At 31.6% G+C, this 19,829-nt stretch overlaps 1 protein-coding gene, 1 long non-coding RNA gene and 1 pseudogene across 2 annotated transcripts; all 3 read left to right on the forward strand.

Moving 5' to 3' along the window:
• The first annotated feature begins 5,385 nt into the window (after nt 1–5,385).
• On the forward strand, nt 5,386–9,180 carry LOC146917045 (uncharacterized; annotated as a pseudogene).
• A 4,459-nt stretch (nt 9,181–13,639) lies between these two features.
• On the forward strand, nt 13,640–14,546 carry LOC146917046 (uncharacterized). The gene is made up of 3 exons (XM_085717185.1): nt 13,640–13,762; nt 13,839–14,186; nt 14,280–14,546. The coding sequence occupies exons 1-3, from the start codon at nt 13,640–13,642 to the stop codon at nt 14,544–14,546; spliced, it is 738 nt and encodes a 245-aa protein (XP_085573311.1).
• Nucleotides 14,547–14,859: 313 nt separating this feature from the next.
• On the forward strand, nt 14,860–16,370 carry LOC146917047 (uncharacterized). The gene is made up of 2 exons (XR_015014101.1): nt 14,860–14,970; nt 15,840–16,370. It is a non-coding gene; the product is annotated as an uncharacterized LOC146917047 (long non-coding RNA).
• Nucleotides 16,371–19,829: the final 3,459 nt, after the last annotated feature.

Raw genomic sequence — 19,829 nt, forward strand, 5'->3', positions numbered from 1 at the left:
AATAGAATTAGAGAGGGCGTTGGAGTGGGAGTAGGGAGTTAGTTGATTAATAATATCAGGCGCGCGAGTGGTGGGGGATGGGTCCTTTACCTTGTTTTTGAGGGACCCTTAGATGGAGGGAAGTTCGTAAAGTGGTAGGTTCAGCAGGTGGTATGATTTAGCGGATAATAAAATGGTGAGGGTGGCTGATTTACACTCTATGGTTTAAGGAGGTGAATGGTGAGGCGTGGAAGTGGCATAGGCGACTGTTAGCCCGAGAGGAAAAGCAAGTGAGGGAGCTTAGTGAGCTTGTAACAACTATTGTTTTGCATGAGGTTGCGGCAGATAGGTGGGTTTGGACATTAAACTTGGCCAATCGGTACCTGGTGAGTAGTGCATACGACACTTGACTACTACATATACTTATGTTACATCTAAACATTGTTATAATGTTTGGTTAAAAGCGCTTCCATTTAAAGACTCTCTGTTTGCTACGTTTGTTTCGTAACCGCATATTGATTAAAGATAACTTGCTTATGATGGGAGTTGTTAACAACAACGATTGTCTTTGCATTGGAAGGTGTGGATTTAATGAAGATAATGACCATTTATTTGTTAGATGTGTTTTTTTTTTTTAGGTTATGGTCTTTGGTGGAAAATTGGTTAGGCTTTGAATTAGTATCACACGGTTTTCTTCATGAACGCTATCTGCATTTTGGTACTTTAGGTGGCTTTTCTATAAGGGAGGGGCATCCATTGAACATTGGTTGGCTTTCTTCGATTTGGATAAATTGGAACGAGCACAATGGTCATATTTTTCAGTATTAGGAGGAAAACTTGCAAACTTTATGCGAGAAGATTAAGTTGCAGTCTTATTGATGGTTGAAACCAAAATACATTACAATTATCATTTATGGCGGCTTAATCCTCAACGGCGTTTGCTGTTTGTATTCTAGGTGATTTGTTTGTCCTTTTTTTTTGTTCCTTTGATTTTTCTTGACTTTGTTGTAATTCTTTGTAGTCTTCTCTAACACATCTTGTAATGGAAAGATTACCATTTTTGATATTCTATTTTAGTTTGTTCAAAAAACATCTAACATTAACTATTAAATTAAACATACTAATTAATATTAATATACAAATTAAGTATACTAAAATATACGGTTGGCATACCGATTCATATATAAGCCCAATACTAGCATAGCATGCAAATTAAATATACTAAGAAAAATATATGAATAACATAATCTAATTAAAAAATTCAATAAATAAATAAAGTATATATTAATCAACATATTAATAAAATAAAATAAATAAACTAACCGAAATTAGAGATCGACGGTGGTAGAGTAGGGCGGCCAGAGAGGAAAGTTGGTATCAGGTTAGTGGTGATGACGGGGTGGTTGCGGTGACCCAAACAATTTCAACATAAGATAATGGTGGTAACAAAGGAGAAATAGTGGAGAAATCATCCACAAAGGCGACTAGAGATGGTGGATAGGGTGGGAGAGAGAGAGAGAGAGAGAGAGAGAGAGAGAGAGAGAGAGAGAGAGAGAGAGGGTGTAATGGATAAGAGAACTTAGAGAGAAAGCAAGTGAGGAGATGAAAAGTAAGAGTGGATGGGAGAAGGTTTATGGTCTCACTTAAAAGAGATTTTCAACAGCTAGCCAGAGCTATCACAGATTGAAAACAGCTAGATATTGACTGAAAGATTCCATTGAATTTGTGTAACCGCATATTAATCCTCTTTTTTAGGGAAAAGCCCGTTGAAATTCAAATTTAAAATGAATTTTTTTGGGTGTTTTGAAAGCTTGTTATTTAAGGTGGTTCTCTCGGGAATGTGCAAGATTCTTTTTTCTATTTTGACAAATTTGCCCGTTGAAAATGCAAATAATTGCAATAATACCATGCTTGTTGGTGAAAATATTTAGAAAAAATATTTTTCGTGTATTTTAGAAAATAATGGAGCTTTCTTCAACAAAAAAAAAATAATGTAGTAAAGTGACACAATAGTAGCATACAATTTTTTTTCAATGTTAGTTCATATCCATTAAACTCAATAACAATTATTTAACGCACTAATAACTTTTTTTTACTCTGTACAATTAATAAATAATTTGTTCTAAATTTAATGATATTATATATGAATTGAATTAATATACTCAATCAGTGTTTATTTATTTTACATGTACAATCCAATCATGAGTTGTCACATAATTAATGAATATGAAAACACATAAGTTGATATTATATAATCATCTAGTAAAAAATAATATGATATTGTATACTCATATACGTTTAATGGGTATTTCAAATAAATTAATTTTAACAACATTAACTATATAAGTTATGTATACTATATATAAAGAAAATACACGAGTCTGGGCTGACTTTTTTTCTTTTTAATTTTATATTTAAAGTATTTTATTTATTATTTTATCCTTTTTATAACAATGTTTAGATCCTTCATTAAAAAAATAGATAAATCTCATTATAATACTCCACTACAATATGAACAATATTATTGTAAAAATATATAAAGGAAATAGGAAATTTTGGGTTGGATTTTTAATTATACCAGTTATATCTTTAAATAAATTTTCCTATAATAATGTTATATTGTTGGGGTCATTGAAAATGTTAAAAGTTTATATTATATTTGCAATATTGTTATGCAACTGAAAACGATAAGCATGATGTGTTACAATGAGTCACAAGCATCTACACATATAATTTTAATCAAAATCTAAATTTCATAAAAAAAAAATTATTTATAATTTACACGCGTTAACACAATAAAAATAACATATAAACATGCACGAACTGTCCATCAACTGCTAGTTCTCAACAATTTTACTAATTGATTGAAATAACAAGTTGATATCAATCATAAAATACGAGGTAAAATCAAATGAATGAAATCCCCCAAAGTTTTATATTATGCTTGTTTATAAGTGACCCAATAAACGATATTTTACAATCGTTATGTAGAGATTTAAATAGTCCCCGTGAGCATCGCTCAGTTGTTAGAGACCTGCATTGTTATATGTAAAGGTTGGGGTTCGAGCCCCAGACACCCCACTTATTCACCTTAAAAAATATGAATTATAGCCACCAGACTACTTGACAACAAAAAAAATTAATTATGTATTGTGTTTGTTTTAGTTTTAAAATCAATTTTCTATTAAAAAAGTTTATATTTTTTTTAGAGATTGTAAAAATAATATGAAGTTATTTCTATTTGTTTCCTATCCATAAAAAAAAATTTAATATGATTTTGAACTTATCCTTGTGTTACCCTAGTTTTTTTTAAATAGATATCGGTAAAAGTTAATTCTAATAGCTTTTTGTTTTAGAGTAAAAAACGACTTCTTTAATATAATGGTTTTTAAAAAAAATTCTAATCAAACACTTAAAAATGACAAAAGTGATTTCTTTTATAAAAATAAGTGATTTTTTTTCCTGTTGTACTGTCTCTTAACAAACTGTATCACTAAATGTGAGTTGCTGGTATTGATGCTTATATTACTCCATTGCAAAATCTTTGTTCAAACAACATCAAAATACTCACAATCTATTATATATATATATATATGAGAAAACAAATGCCTACCAAAACTTCGCAACTGTCCCTGCTGCTAAATTTTTAACTGCACTGTAATTTCACTTTATTGAAGGGTACCGTGGTAATAAATTTTGAAATGGGAGAACCCTGAGTTTTTTACCACACTGTGACTTTTCTACCCTTTCCAGCTCTATGTTTATTCACTTTATTAAAGGTTACATATGTAACAAGCTGTGTCATTGTTTAACCCTCATATATTTTTCTGAACTATCGCTGTTATACCCCTTTCTCAATAACCACGTACAACTAAATTCCAAGGGTAAATTTAGAAACAACAACAGCTTGCATGGTTTCGCGGGTATCAAGTTAAGAAGCAACCTATTGTCCAACGGTACAATCGATTACAGTCTATTACCTGCTTAAAAGAATGCTATCAACTTCTTTTTCTCTCACAACTTCTTCATACTCTTGGTCTCATAACTTCTTCATAGTTTAGCTCTCAAAAAACCTTCTTGGAAGTCATAGCTTCAACACCGCCCAACAGGTCTGTCTTAATCAGTAATCTCATATTTTCATTTTTTTTTTCAAATCTTTTAATGTTATGGCTACTTAAATCCTTTGATGCACAAATCGTTTCTTCTATTGCACAAATCGAAAGTCATGGCTGCTTAAATCCTTTGTACCAGATCTGTGTTTTTATGTTTTCTCTCTTGATTATTTGGTTTGATTTGTTTTAGTTTCATTGTTTGTTTTGGCTTTAGTTTATTGTGAATTTAGGAATATCTATTTAAGGGCTATTCTGATTTGTGAATTTAGGGTTTCATTTGTTTTGTTTCATTGTTTGTTTTGATTCTTTTGTTTAATTTGTTTTAGTATCATTGTTTGTTGATTCTGTTTGTATTGTTTTCATAATTTTTGATGTTTTCTATCACTTCATGCTCGTGATTTGTGTTCTTTCACTTCGAGGTTCTATTTTTATTTAGATCCAATACCAAAAACATGTTTTTTTTTGTTGATTTTTAGTTGTGATATGTTTAAAATTCATGAAAAATGATGTGTTTTTTTGTTGATTTTTAGTTGTCATGTGTTTAAAATCATGAAAAAGGATGTGTTTAGGTCATTCCATTACATTGAACCATTATTAACTCGTCTTCAATATTTGTTGGTTTGAAGTTTTGATGTGTTTAGATTCACTTAAAGTCTATCTTTTTTTGAACAAGTTGCTGCATTTTTTTTTTATCAAAATCGTGTTCTTTTGTTAGTTCTGATCATTTCATTAGATGGAACCTTTATTAACTCCTCCTCTTCATTTGTATGTTTTAAGTTTCGATGTGTTTAATATTACTAAAAGTTTGTTGTAAGTTTTGTTTGTACCTTTTGTTGTTTATCTTTGAAGAATAGAAGATGATGAAGAGGTTGCTCGTGGTTTTGATAAGATCAAAAACGTTGATGATAGTAAATGTGTGTGGGTCCTTGCTGTGAGGATTGTTGATCTCTGACCGGTAATTGGCAAATACAAAAGTGAACATCTTGAAATGATCCTTAAGGATGTCGAGGTATCGTTTTATTTTCTAACTATTTCATTCTTTCATTGAGTTAAGTTCAATAACACCTTACTGACTAACTACAAATATCAAACTATACAGAGTGATGTAATTCATATTACACTCCCTAAAGAGTTTCTTGCAAGGTTTAAACCTCAACTGATGTTGGATCAAACTTATGAAATGGTACAATGTACAATGGATAAGGTACAATGTTTTTTTATATAATCTCTTGTGTTTTTAGGTTTGAATGTATTTTATTAATTCAATGTATAAATTAAACTACCCTTATGTTTCATGAATCCTAATCTTAATATGCAAACCATGTCAAACTTGCAAAAGATGCTTGATCACACCAACTGTCATGCTAAGTCGTTTAGGAAGGCACGTGATAGGTTAAGGCAAGGCAATGTCGAGAACTGAAAGTTAAAGTTCATATCAGATAGAACAACTGATGGAAGGATTTATAATCAACCTACTGTCTCCGAAGTAGCAACTTTGATAGTAGGTGATGTTGACTCTGCAGCAAGAAGAGATATAATTATGGAGAGGCAGGGTGGTCGTTTAGAAAGAATTGATGATTTCCATCCAGCATATATTGCATATCAATATCCGCTGTTGTTTCCTTATGGTGAAGATGGATATAGAGATGATGTTCTCACCGAGGCATCGTTGCAGGTAAACAATCAAAGATGGATCGACTAACAATAAGAGAATGGTTAACATTTAGACTTCAATCAAGGAAAACAAAAGCTATGACAATATTATGTGCAAGGAGGTTATTTCAGCAGTTTTTGATAGATTGTTTTACAATGATGGAGGCTGATAACTTCTCAATGATTTGACAAAAAAAACATATCCTTGGAAAAGTAATTGCATGTAAGTTTTATTTCTATATATCTGAATAACTTTAACAGTTTATTCTATAAACACTGACATTCCTGATTTTTTTCTATAGATATGTACACCATTGAGTTTCAAAAGATAGGACTGTCGCATGCTCATATTCTTATATTCTTGCACCCTTCTAGTAAGTATCCTACCCCAGATCACATTAATTAGATAATTTCTGCTGAGATACCACACCCTGAGAATGATAGAGAACTGTACAAATTAGTTGGTAATCATATGATGCATGGACCATGTGGTTTAGCAAAACCATCATCCCTTTGCATGGAAAAAAAAAAGATAAATGGTCCAAGTTTTTTTCGAAAAATTTTCAGGCAACCACATTTGTTGATCATGAAGGTTATTTTGTGTACAGAAGAAGGGATAATGGTAGGCAAATTATTAAGAATGGAATCAGCTTGGATAACAGATATGTTGTGCCACACAATCCATATTTATTGATGAAATATCAAGCTCATATAAATATGGAGTGGTGTAATCAATCAAGTTCAATCAAATACTTATTCAAATATATTAACAAATGTTATGATCGAATCACTGCTGCAGTCGTTTCCGATGCCTCAAGTCAATCCAATGTAAATGATAATGCTGATGAGATAAAACAATATCTTGATTGTCGCTATGTTTCACCTAGCAAAGCTTGCTGGAGAATATTTGTCTTTCCAATCGATGGAAGAAAGCCAGCTGTTGAAAGAATGTTCTATCATTTATCTGGAGAGCAGTCAGTTTATTTCAATGATTATGAGAAAGTGGATGATGTGCTACTTAAGCCTTCTGTTACTGAATCGATGTTTACATCGTGGCTTCAATGCAACGTTAAATATCCTGAAGCACGGTCTCTTACATACTCAAATTTTGTTTCCAAGTTTGTTTATGTTAAATCTACAAGAACCTGGAAACCAAGGAAAAAAGATACACCCTTGGTAGGTTAATGTGGGTGCCGCCGAGTACAGCTGAAGTCTTCTATTTGAGGATGATGTTAACTATTGTCAAGGGACCAACTTCCTATGAAGATATTAAAACTATCAATAACATTTACTACGATACTTTTAGGGAAGCATGTTATGCAATGGGCGTCTTGGGGGATGATAAAGAATATATAGAAGCAATAAAGGAAATGAGTGTTTGGGCAACCGGTGTTTTCATAAGAATACTATTTGTAACTCTGCTACTTTTCGCTTCTATGGACAGGCCAGTTCATGTTTGGAATAACACGTGGAAGTGGTTAAGTGATGGTGTTCTATACGAACAAAGAAGAGTGGCTAGTAACAGAGGTATAATTCTACTTACATATTTTTCTGTTATTGGATAACTCTAATTTAAGGTTTTTATATTCTAATCCTAACAGATTTGGAACTCACTGATGATCAAATTAAGAACTTAACTCTGACATTAATTGAAAAGCACATGGAGAAGAATAGAAGATCTTTAAAGGAATTTAAAGGATTTCCACACCCAACTGATTATGTCATGGAAGAGCTTGGTAACAGATTGATTTATGATGAGCTTAACTATGATGAAGATGCATTGAAATTGGAATTCAAAAGATTATTCAGTACTCTAACAGGCAAAGTGCAAATACATTTGTATTATTTAAATTATTTCTACCTATCAATTCATAGCTTTAATATATATTTTATACAAACTCAGATGAACAAAGAGGCATTTATCATAAAATAATGTTGGATGTTAATGGACAAAATGGTGGTGTGTTTTTCTTACACGGTTGCGGAGGAACAAGAAAAACATTTACGTGGACAACTTTAGCTGCTGCATTGAGGAGTCAGAGTAAAATTGTTCTAATTGTTGCAACAAGTAGTATTGCTTCTCTTTTGTTACCTGGAGGGCAAACTACTCACTCCAAATTCAAAATACCTGTCCTTGTATTTGAAAACTCAATATGTAACATTGATGGTAATAGCGATCTTGCAAAACTGTTAAAAGTTACAAACTTGATCATATAGGATGAGGCACCAATGGCTCATCAATTCTGTTTTGAAGCTTTAGATAGAACTCTAAAAGACATTATGTCTGACACTGCGGACTCTGACAAAATCTTTGGTGGCAAGGTCATTGTGTTTGGAGGCGACTTTAGGCAAATTTTACCAGTTATACCAAGAGGTAACAGGTCAGACATTGTACATGCATCAATCAATTCTTCCTACATTTGGGATGAATGTCATGTTCTAACACTGACTAAAAATATGCGCCTACGATCTAATGCTGAATCATCTGATCCCGATGAGTTAAAAACTTTCTCTTAATGGACACTGAAGGTTTTTGAGGGAAAGATATCTGAGCTAAATGATGGTTTTGCAGATTTTGAAATACCTGATGAGCTGTTAATCAAGGATTTTGATGATCCAATTGATGCTATTATGAAAAGTACTTATCCAAACTTTTTGAATATGTACAACAATCATGATTATCTACACCAACGAGCTATACTTGCTTCAACCATAGATGTTGTTGATACAATCAATGACTATGTTCTTTCAATTATTCTAGGTATACACAATCCTCATGATTCATGACTCTAATATATACATTGAGTATTACTACATATTCACTAAACTAATTTTGTTATATTCATGAAGGAGAAGAGAAAGAATAGTTCAGCTCTGATTCCATTAACAGGTCAGAAGTTAACGAGCAATGCCAGTTTTTTCAGTTATTCACTCCAGAATTCTTAAGTACATTAAGAACTTTAGGACTTCCAAACCAAAAAATCAAACTGAAAGTTGGAACTTCTATCATGCTATTAAGAAATTTAGATCAAGTAGAGGGATTATGCAACAGTACTCGACTCATTGTTACTAGGATGGCCAATCATGTGATTGAAGCTAAGATCATTTCAGATAAAAATGTTGGCAACTTAACATATATACCAAGAATGTCCATGTCACCTTTTCAATCTCCCTGGCCTTTTAAAATAATCAGAAGACAGTTTCCTATTATTGTATCCTATGCAATGACTATCAATAAGTCACAAGGCCAAACTCTTGACAATGTTGGTCTATACTTGCCAAGATCAGTCTTCAGTCATGGTCAACTGTACGTTGCATTCTCCAGGATCAGGACTAAAGCCGGTCTAAAAATCTTGATTCATGATCTAGAAAAAAAAAACCACTTTCCAACACCACAAATGTGGTTTACAAGGAAGTTTTTGATAACCTTTACTGAGTAAGTTTATTTACCTGTTTTTATTAAATTTCATGTCAATATTAACACCACTTTATATGCCTGTTTGTTAAATACTTTTATATCATAACAGAAATTTTCATTTTAATATGATTAAGTTTTCCATTAGCTCAACATTACTTGGAACTTTATTTTTATACACAAATTGATCTACCTGGGTACATGCCTGTCTGCCTATTCAAAAACATGACCATAACTTCAATATTTGTTCTTCATGGTAATTATTTTCTAAATTCTTGATATAATACTGAAAATAAGTTATTGGCCACTGAATGGTTGATATAATACTATAGATTTTAAGATGATTCTTGTTACTTATGACACAATTTATGATTCTGATTCCTTTGTCTATAAAAATTATATTGATATACTCATCTCTGTTATACCAGAAGGCTATACCATGTGATCAAATATAACTAAATCAAACCTTGGAATAAATACTGAATGAATTGACAAATCATATCAATTCATCAATGAGACTGCATGAATGACTTGACATAAACCTATTATAATTTTGTTTATCTAGGGTACAGTGTTTGCAGTAAAGAATGGCTATTGATGGGAACACACACCAAGTTTAGCTGCAGCTGTACAATTGTGAAGCTGGACATGACTTGGAAATTGTTGCTTTTATAAAGCTTTTTGGACTTAGCAATGAATTTGTATTTCTCACTTTATTTGTATTACTGCAAGTTATGTTAACTTTATAGCTTTCTCAACAATTGTCTTTGCTACCTGTAGCTTTTACATTTCAATCAACAATACTTTTCAAGTTACACTCAATGAAATGGATAATCAAGTTATTTGCATGCTACAATAAGACAATTTCCTTACTATATTCACGTGACATAAAGATAAGGAATCATGCTTGCTACATTCCAATGCACAATATCATTTTAAATTACTACTTTACATAGGACAACCAAACTAAGTATTATAATACTTTATTTTGCTCAAAAGTTCACCAACTCAGTATCTATTCACAATAACTACATAACCACATCATTGATATAAATACTCACTGCAATTTCAAACTCTATACAACATTAGAATTACTTAACATAGAATTATTTTACAATGGATGCAATTAGAACAGTACTTGCTAAGGACCCCATTGAAACTTTCTCTGCTATTAAGTTATCAGAACAGGTTCACTTTATATTAATTTATTGCAATTCTATTTTTTAACTACAATTTCTTAAGTCAAAACATGTACCTAACAATTAGATCTGTTTGTTTTTATTATAGTTCTTTAGATGTATGCTGAGGTGGATCCATCATTTACTGAAAAATATTACATTAGACTCAAGGGTTCATGGTATGTTCTTAATCACGATGACAGGGGCCACCTTTTAACTTGCACCAAAAGTTTTCTTAATCCTCTCTTGACTAATGGATGAATTGATGTTAAGCACTTCAATGAGTTTCCGGAAAATGTAGAAGTTGTCTTTGGTTATAATGGAAACAGTATGTTTGCTTTGGAAATGTTCAAGGAGGTGACTGACCATAGTGAACTCCCTAAGTGGCATAGTCGCAACACAATACCTCATGAAACTGCCTATTGTGACACTACACTTGATGAACATGACTTTACCAGCCCAATGAAGGTTTTAATAAATCTTTCATGTTTCAATTTATTAACATTAAATGTATCACATTTATTGAAATTATCTAATTCAATGTGCAGACAGTCAGCGATGATTTTAGCCAGTTTCTGAAACAATATCGATACCAGGGTCTCATATTTTGTGGCGATAGTGGAAAAGAAGAAAAATTTGAACTTTACTTTCTCGATGATGAAAAATTTACAACACAATTTGGAACCAAATGGGATCATTTGTGCAAAGCAAACCATTTCAAAATTGGCCAAACTATCCGCTTGAAATTGAACCTTTCTAATACTGTGAAATGTCATGTCTATCAAGTTCCTTAAACATCTACGTCTAATGCATCTGCCTAAGATCTTCTTCATTGTGTTTCATCAACTACAATGATTATCCCACTATTAATCTTCATTTTCTATTTTCCTGATGATGTACTATGTTTAATCTTCACTATGTGATATGTTTAATATCACTATCTTTTAATTTCTGTCAGGTTTGTTTAATTATGTTGTACTAAGTTCATCAATTCTCTATGTTCTATTAACATTAATCTACATTTTAAGCTTTCACTTCTATATTTTAATTTCATCAATGCTTAAAATTAGTTAGTATATTTATACCTTTTAATTGCTTTATATCAACCTAACAATAAGATATAGTACCAATAATATATTTTTTGTTCTTCCTTTTTAAATATGATAAACTACAATGAAAGTGATTATGATAAAACATTATTTATTTTCTAACAATTTAAAACAACTTTAAATAATCCATTGCTCTTATCCATACAATTTAAAACATAGTTACTATAAATATTTATAACCACTCAGCGGGACATACATACAATCTTCGTGTTGGAATTTCAAAATTAAACATCACAAAGGACCCAGCTAAACGTTTATTTCTAGCCGATAAATTCAAACCATCCTTTTCCAATGAACTTACATCTTCCATTTCTCCGATCAATCTCAATTTCACATTTGTATGTCTTCTGTGTTTCTTCATCTATAATAGTTAAACTATTATTCTCATTGATATTGAGTTGTTCACCAACATGTTTTGGAAAATGCTGCAAAATATAACAAAATTACCATGACATTTGTGTTTTTGAAGGCGATTTTAATCAATATAACTAATTATAAAATGTATCTATCTATGAAAAGTATACTTACCATAACCATTGGTTTCTTCGACAACTTCTTAGTCTATATTATAGGATTCATCTCTACTTGGTGGGAATAAATTTGTCAATGTCAAGTGGCTTTAAATAAGGAAAAAAAAATTACTTTACAATATATATTATAATTACTTAACCATTCTCATTTTTTTTATTCAACAATGTATATATCTATCACCGTATTAAATTATGAAGATAAATTGATATGACAATTCAATAACTCATATAATGGTATACTATACATTTCTAAACTACTCTGCATAATAAACTTTGCCTTTCCAACCATCATTTATGATAGCCAACTATAACTTTGACCAAAATAGTGCATTTTACATTAGATATTTTATGGACAATACACCTGTCAAAACTTTCATCTTACTGTAAATAACAGGATAATAATTATACACTTCCATAGTTATTCAATTTCAACATGGCAATAGTAAAAAAAATTCTTGAAATAAAACCAAAAGCTTCTGTTGAACTTTCTCAGCTTTGCATGCAGGTTTATTTTTTACTTATATATATTTTTTTAATTGCTAAGTAAATAATTGTTTAACTAATTATTTTCTTCATTCTTTAGCAACATGCAGAAGTAGAACCTAAGTTTATAGCTAATTCTCATAATGAGTTGGGAGAAAAATGGGGTATATGGAATGATGAGGGAACTTTCATGCCCGCAAATTCAACAGAGATCTACTCAATACACTTATCACTGAAGGTTATAGTGAGCTTATAGATTTCTATAACATTAACGACAACGTCGTACTCATCCTTTCATATCTGGGCAATAATGGCTTCGTACTAAAAAAATTCACACCAATTGGTTCATCAGCTAATATTCCATCCTTCCATAGCCGAAATACTAATTCTTCAACAACTATGTTTTTTGATGTCACACTAACGGTCAACTCAAGCATACATGATGAATTGGTAAGTGCATTTTTTAAATAGTCAATTTAAAATATTTCATATTTTTAACACAGTCTTATTTTATCTACAGATTTTACCAACTGCTATGAGTAATTTTGTTATGGATTATTTTCCTGATCACTTAATTACTATGTGCGGAGATGACGTGCAAAGACAACTTTTCCATATTATAACAAAGAAAAAAAAATAAGTTTGAAACTCAAATTGGAGTATCTTGGCAATCTTTCTGCTGGGCTAATGGATTCAAATTAGGAGATGAAATCCGTTTCAAATTTGATCTTAACAATCTGTATTGAAAGTTGGCTTAGCTTCAATGTGACATGTTTCTATGTAATTTGGATAATTTCATTTTATTTGTGTTAGCTTGAGCTTTTATGAGACTTCAACTATCTGTATTGTTTTTACATTTAAATGGAATGCATTGTCTTCCTATGATTAAAAGCTATTTTTAATGTGCTGTGTTGCTTTAACACTATTTGATTGCATGCTTATATATTCGATTAGAATATAGGGTACAAACTTATGACATTTCACTTCACATACTTTTATACAAAACAAATTATATTATATTGTTTTTTATTAAACTCAATAAGGACAAACAAGATAGAAACAAAATTACACATCAAATAATATATTATATTATTTATTTTAATCTATAACTAAAATCTAAGAATAGGTTTCAACTATAAATACATCTTGACTGCCAAATCTTATCACTCTTCACTACTCAATGGAATCAACTTCATCATCAATTAGACAAGTACCAGCCAATGAAAGATATGTAAATTGCAACATAGCTCCATTTATGACATCCGAGCCAAATAGAGCATTCTTCATAGCAGTTGGCGCAAATGTAATACTACTCTTTCTCACTTAATTTTTTCGATATTTTGTTGTCACTTTAATAACATTGTTTATTTATATCACAGATAATTTGCGAATTAGAACCCCTTTTTGTTGTTGAGCATTACGACGAACTACAAGAACAGTGGATCTTGCAAGATGGTTATGGAAATAGTCATCAAGTTGAGTTTAACAGATGTATGCTGATGCCAATGCTTATCAATCTACACGAATTCAGAAATTTTTATCAGATAACATCAAATCCACTTATGTCTTACACATTTTTGGGAAATAGTACATTCAAAATTAAAATCTTAAATGTATCTACACTTAAAAATGAATATCCACGTTATCATAGGTTGACTACATCCAGTTTTAAAGATCTTAAATTTCAGGTAGACATGCCAAACAAAGATCCAATTAGTTCAAAATTGGTAAATTTTCTCTCCCTCATTCTACTTTAAAAATCATTTTTGGTTACTTCTTTTAAAAATATCATATAACTTACTACTTTTCTTTCTTTTCAGATTCTACCACCAAACCTTGGTAATTTTCTTCAAGTTATAAACCATGACTACCTACGACTGTGTGGCACCTCCAATACAATCACTATTTGCAAATTGATTTTCAAAAAAGAAACTGAAAATCATGGAACAACTGTGATCATTGGACGTGGATGGAAAGCATTCTGCTTAACCAATCGAATTTATCCAGAAAGTCTACTTGAGTTTAAGTGGGACTCTATCATGGCCAAAAACATCGTTTCTGTTATTAAACTGTCTAAACGTTATTAAATGCCACTCTATCATCTATTAATGTTGTAATATTGATTTTAATTCCTTATCATAATTTCAGTCAATAATATCATTTCTCCATTGTTCTTATAATATTGTCATGTCAATTATATTCTTTCTTTCAAATTTATTCAATAATCATATATAACATGTTTAACCATTGTCATTATTTAACTATTTATAAACTCAGTTTGTTATTGGCACCTCTACCATTTGCAACAACATTTGTTGGTGAAACTTTGCCCTTTTATCCTTAATCCAATACAAAGGCCCATTTAGCAACTATATGTTGATAACATATATAAAAAAAAAAAACACCTTTTATTCCAACGTTACAAACAGCTGCTATACAATCCAGACCAAACACAATCCGTCTTCTTCCAGATTGGGACCACATGATCAAAATGGAAAACAAACAAACCAGGTTTTCTTCTTTCACTTCACTCTATTTTGCAATTAATCTTTTCATTCATGTACCATTTGCCATTTCTACGCATACTCAAAGTGGATATTTCGATTCATATGAAATTTTCATTCTATACCGATTTGCATGTTACCGATTTCGGCCATAACATGTTGTTTGTGTACTAATTACGAACCAAATATGATGAATACCTTATTTTTCTGTCAAATTTTTCAATTTTTAGAATGTTATACACATTTAGGTTTTCTAATTTTCTTCTTATTTAGTTAAAAATCAATCTGTGGTGATAAATATGCAAGTTGATAACTTCTAGTTTCTAATCAATATATTCTATTTTATTTTCATTGTAATCATCGATTTGTAACTCATTTGCTTAATTTTACTTTAATACTAATTATATAATCATTACTACATTGTTGAAAATGGTTAAACTTACTTCAATAATTGTTTTCCTGTGATTTTCCTTAACTTCATATGTTCAATTGATCAATTTTGTCCTCTATACATTACCAAATGTTTACTTTACAGTTTTTTACTTTTTTTTTTTTACATAATTTTGTTCCAAATTGATTGTATGAACGAAGTAGGTTCAAGTTCTTCTAAACCACTTGATTTCTTTGAATCAATCGTTGATCCTAAACAGGTATAACAAATTCAACACTTACATCAATATTTTCAAAAGTACTTTAACTTTAGTGTCTATTGTTTTCTTGACTGAACATAAATTGGATAACTACTAATGTAGGTAAAGATCATGATTTCTTTTGATTTCTTCAAAAGAAATGAAAATGCGCTTGATTTTAGTAAGTGTAACTTTGGCCTTATACGTAACGGATATGGTAAATGAATTTTAATTCGCTTGTGCAAAGATAAGGAAGGAATTTACATGATCAATGGTGAACTGGTTGCTGAAACTATGGACATCAAGGTTCCAATTAAGGCAAAGATTGAGCATGAAGGTGGTGGCAATATGTTCTTCATAACTTTTATGACCGAAGATAACGTTCCAATTGTCCCTGAAAAAGTTCAAAAATAGTTCATGTATATAACATCTGATGATGAGCCCAATGTGCCATATGATGATGATGTTGATCCCAAACTAGATGAAGAACTTCAAGATTTAAAACAAATGCAGGAAGTCGATGAGGTCCATCAAGTAGCAGAATTGCAACATGTGGAAGAGGTTCACCAAGTGGAAGATGTTCAAGACTTGGCACAAGAGCAGGAGGTTGAAGAAGTGGAAGAGGATGATAATGAGGTTCTTTTTGAGGAAAATGTTACTGCTGCAATGTGTAACCTAAAAAAACCTCAAGTCGTTGTACACTATACTAACTTCAAAGCTTTCCAATTTTTTCATTCTACTTAATTATCTTTATATACATCTTTAACCATTTACATTACTTTGATAATACATTAACCTAATGTATTTCATTATCCTATGTTTTAACATTTACCTAACTGGATTTCAAAGACTGTTTTGAGAGGAAAATGTAAGCGACTTACTCTCATTGACCTAGAACACTTCAACACATACACTTGCAAGATCATCACTGCTGAGAGATACGATTATGAAAAATATTTAGGAGGTGGATGGTTCGATTTCCTTAGAGATCGTCGTCTAAAACTAGGTGATAGGCTGCTTTTCCATTTCGACAATCAGCCTCGCTGGCTGTATGTTAAAGTTGTTCCAAACTAGATTATTCATTAGCTGGTCATTACCTTACTCAGTTCAGATTTTGAAGACTTTTTGATTTTGTTATCCTCTACTATATTCACTTGAATGATGTATCTTATGTGTCATCTAAAACTGATCTAATCTACCTTTTTTGGTTAACTGCCACAATGATCATGTGTAAATTATTTATTTTCCTTGTTTGTTACTAACCTTTTGGTTAAATCAATGTACAATGGATGCTTCATCCTTTGGTGGAATCTTTATTAATGTGTAATATTATAACTATTTGTGATATTGTCGTATCTTCTACTTATATAATTTTCTTTCATATTTTCAATCCTTAGTGAATTTGTATACTATTTGATTAATATAGTACTTAACAATTCTGACAGGTGGAATTCATTGAATACTAATTTTAAATACTTTATAACATTGTACACTATTGTTTTATTTCTAGCCAATAGACAGCTAATCAGACAACGCACATTCCGCCGCGCGGCGCAGCCGCGCTACCCGTGCTCAGCACGGCTATCTCGACTAGTATCTAGAAAAAAGAGTTTGGATCTGCTCCAGTCCTTGTTTGCTCCTGTTTCCCGGTTCTTTGTTTGGATGAATGACACGTGTTAAATGAAAAAAGCAATGGCTGTGATTAAAAATTCATAAATTCCCTATTTTTTAGTTTGCACAGTAAACAAAGATCAGTAACTTCAATCCTCTTCGTCCTCTCTACTTTCCGTCGTCATCTCGCCACCGCATCGCCGCATCTTGTCACCGTATCACCACCGTCTCGCCGAATTCGTTGCCTGTTACCACCGGCACTGCATCACTATGTTCATTGAATTGTCAATTAGCTTCTAAAGTCCCACTGAATCTTTCCCTTTTCTCAATTTAGGGCTTCAAGGACAGCACAGTAGTGGCAAGGACAACACAGTAGCGGCGAGTCGGCAGCGATCGATTGGTATTCACGGCGGCGGTGAGGCAACATTTTTTTTGAGAGAAAACGGCGGTGAGGTAGCATGTCGACCGCAAAAGAAGATGAATTTATGGTATTTGAAAAGGAGAGGAACAGTGAAATGCTAACTTTGCTTTTTTTAATCCCAGCCGTTGCTTTTTTCATATAACACGTGTCATTCATCCAAACAAAGAACCGGGAAACTTGAGCAAACAAGGACTGGAGCAGATCCAAACTCTAAAAAAAATGTATACCAACTTTGTCTAACTTGTCATAAGTGGGCAGTCTAGCATGTATAACTAACCAAATTAACAAACAAACACTTTGGAGGAGTTGAGTTATTGCAAATCATTTTCCTCTAACTAACCTTTGTAAAATCATCATCTTAAGACATTATACATTTTCTTGACAGAAAAGTTTGGTTGTTTTTCTTTTTTTGAATTAGGCAAAATGAAATATATTAATACCATAAAAGCATTCTCCCTAACATAAGGTGTACTAGTAAAAAAAACACGAAAGTTTAAACAACTGTAGCAGCCGTATAAAGAGACCGGTAAAAATCACAAAAGGAAAAATTAACCAATGCTAAGACAAACAAAAGGAGAAAGCCACCAACTATGATAGCCAAAACCAAAATTAGTGTATTTTGCTTTCAGCCACAAGAAAGAAAACAACTTCGTTTTATATATAAGCTCATGAGATGATGTTGTCTTATTGTTAAAAATCTTGCTATTTCTTTCATTCTAAATTACCCAAGCATAAAACAACCAAATAAAATGCATCATGAAATGCCGAGCTTTTGAGATACCTGTTGAATAACCAAACTGAAAGAATTGATATGTAATACCGAAAGGATCCACCGAAGAAAACCCAAGCCAATTACGCACAAGATATCAAAGAGAACTAAGGACATTACAAACCCAAAACAAATGATTTGTTGAACATTACCATAAGCATTTTTAAAATGCTTGACTGCATCAAAGACATTTTGTACTACTCATGAACCTTGCGAAGGAACTTTGATAATTAGTACATTTCTCCCTTTTATGTAGTATTCATGAACCCATTTTACCCGTAAAACATCATTTTTTTATTTAAGTTCCGTAATTGTTTACTAAGAACAACATGATTCCAACATTTCAAATCAATGACGTTCCACCCATCATTTGTCTTCGATTAAAAAAAAAAAATACTCCCAAACAACAAGAGCTCTTTTTGAAACACTAGATCTTCCAGTCCAGCTAAACACCTGCAAGCAGTTTGAAATTAATTTGAGCACTTTATGAGGAAGAGCGAATACTTGGCCTCAATAAGTTTGCACACCAAACAACACTAACTTAATAAGTTGTAATATACAATCATAAGATAACAACTAAAAGGACCAATTTTCAATCCAACTAATTATTTTCTTGGGTTAATAGGTCTTCACTCCCTGTAATATAGGTCATTTTCGGTTTTTCCCCCTGTAAATTTTTTATTTTATTTACCCCTTTGTAAAAAAAAAATTGTTTTGATTTATCCCCCTAGTAGGCCAAACAAAAACCAATTTTATTTTATTTTTCAAGAAGTTTTCGTTTGGCCTATTAGGGGGTAAACCAAAATAATTTTTTTTACAGGGGGTAAATCAAAAAAGAAATTTTGCAGGGGAAAAACCGGAAATGACCTATATTATAGGGGGGTAAAGACCTATTAACCCTATTTTCTTCACCAAAGACGGACACTGCATGACATTCGGTTTTTCGGAGGATAAAGGAACCCCATGATATCTAAAGGGATCTCTATTTTGACAAGTTTAAACTTGGCAAAAATTGCATCTTGGAAACTTTTAACTGTTTTATTTATGTTTCTCTTCTTTTACACCTCATAAAGTCATTGGCTCATAAGTCAGGACTATTTTTTTTTTTAAGGTAAGAGTGAGGAAGAAATCAAAGAGAGTTCAGACATTTCAACTAGGTCGTCACCCCTAAGAAGCTCACATCCTTTGTCACTCATTCATAATATATATATATATATATATATATATATATATATATATATATATATATATATATATATATATATATATATAGTCAGGATCTGTTGACACCAGGTGTAAGTCAAATGACTTACACCAAATCAAGACTGTTAAATTGAAATGATCGTGTGGTTTAAAATATTCAAACGCAAAAATTAAAAAAGCTTTCATGTAGAGGATCCTATATATTCGGCTTCTTCTCCATCTATCTCTTTCTC

The sequence above is a fragment of the Medicago sativa genome, chromosome 6, assembly GCF_051527215.1.
Source record: "Medicago sativa cultivar Bolivia chromosome 6, Bolivia_mono, whole genome shotgun sequence".
NCBI lineage: Eukaryota > Viridiplantae > Streptophyta > Magnoliopsida > Fabales > Fabaceae > Medicago > Medicago sativa.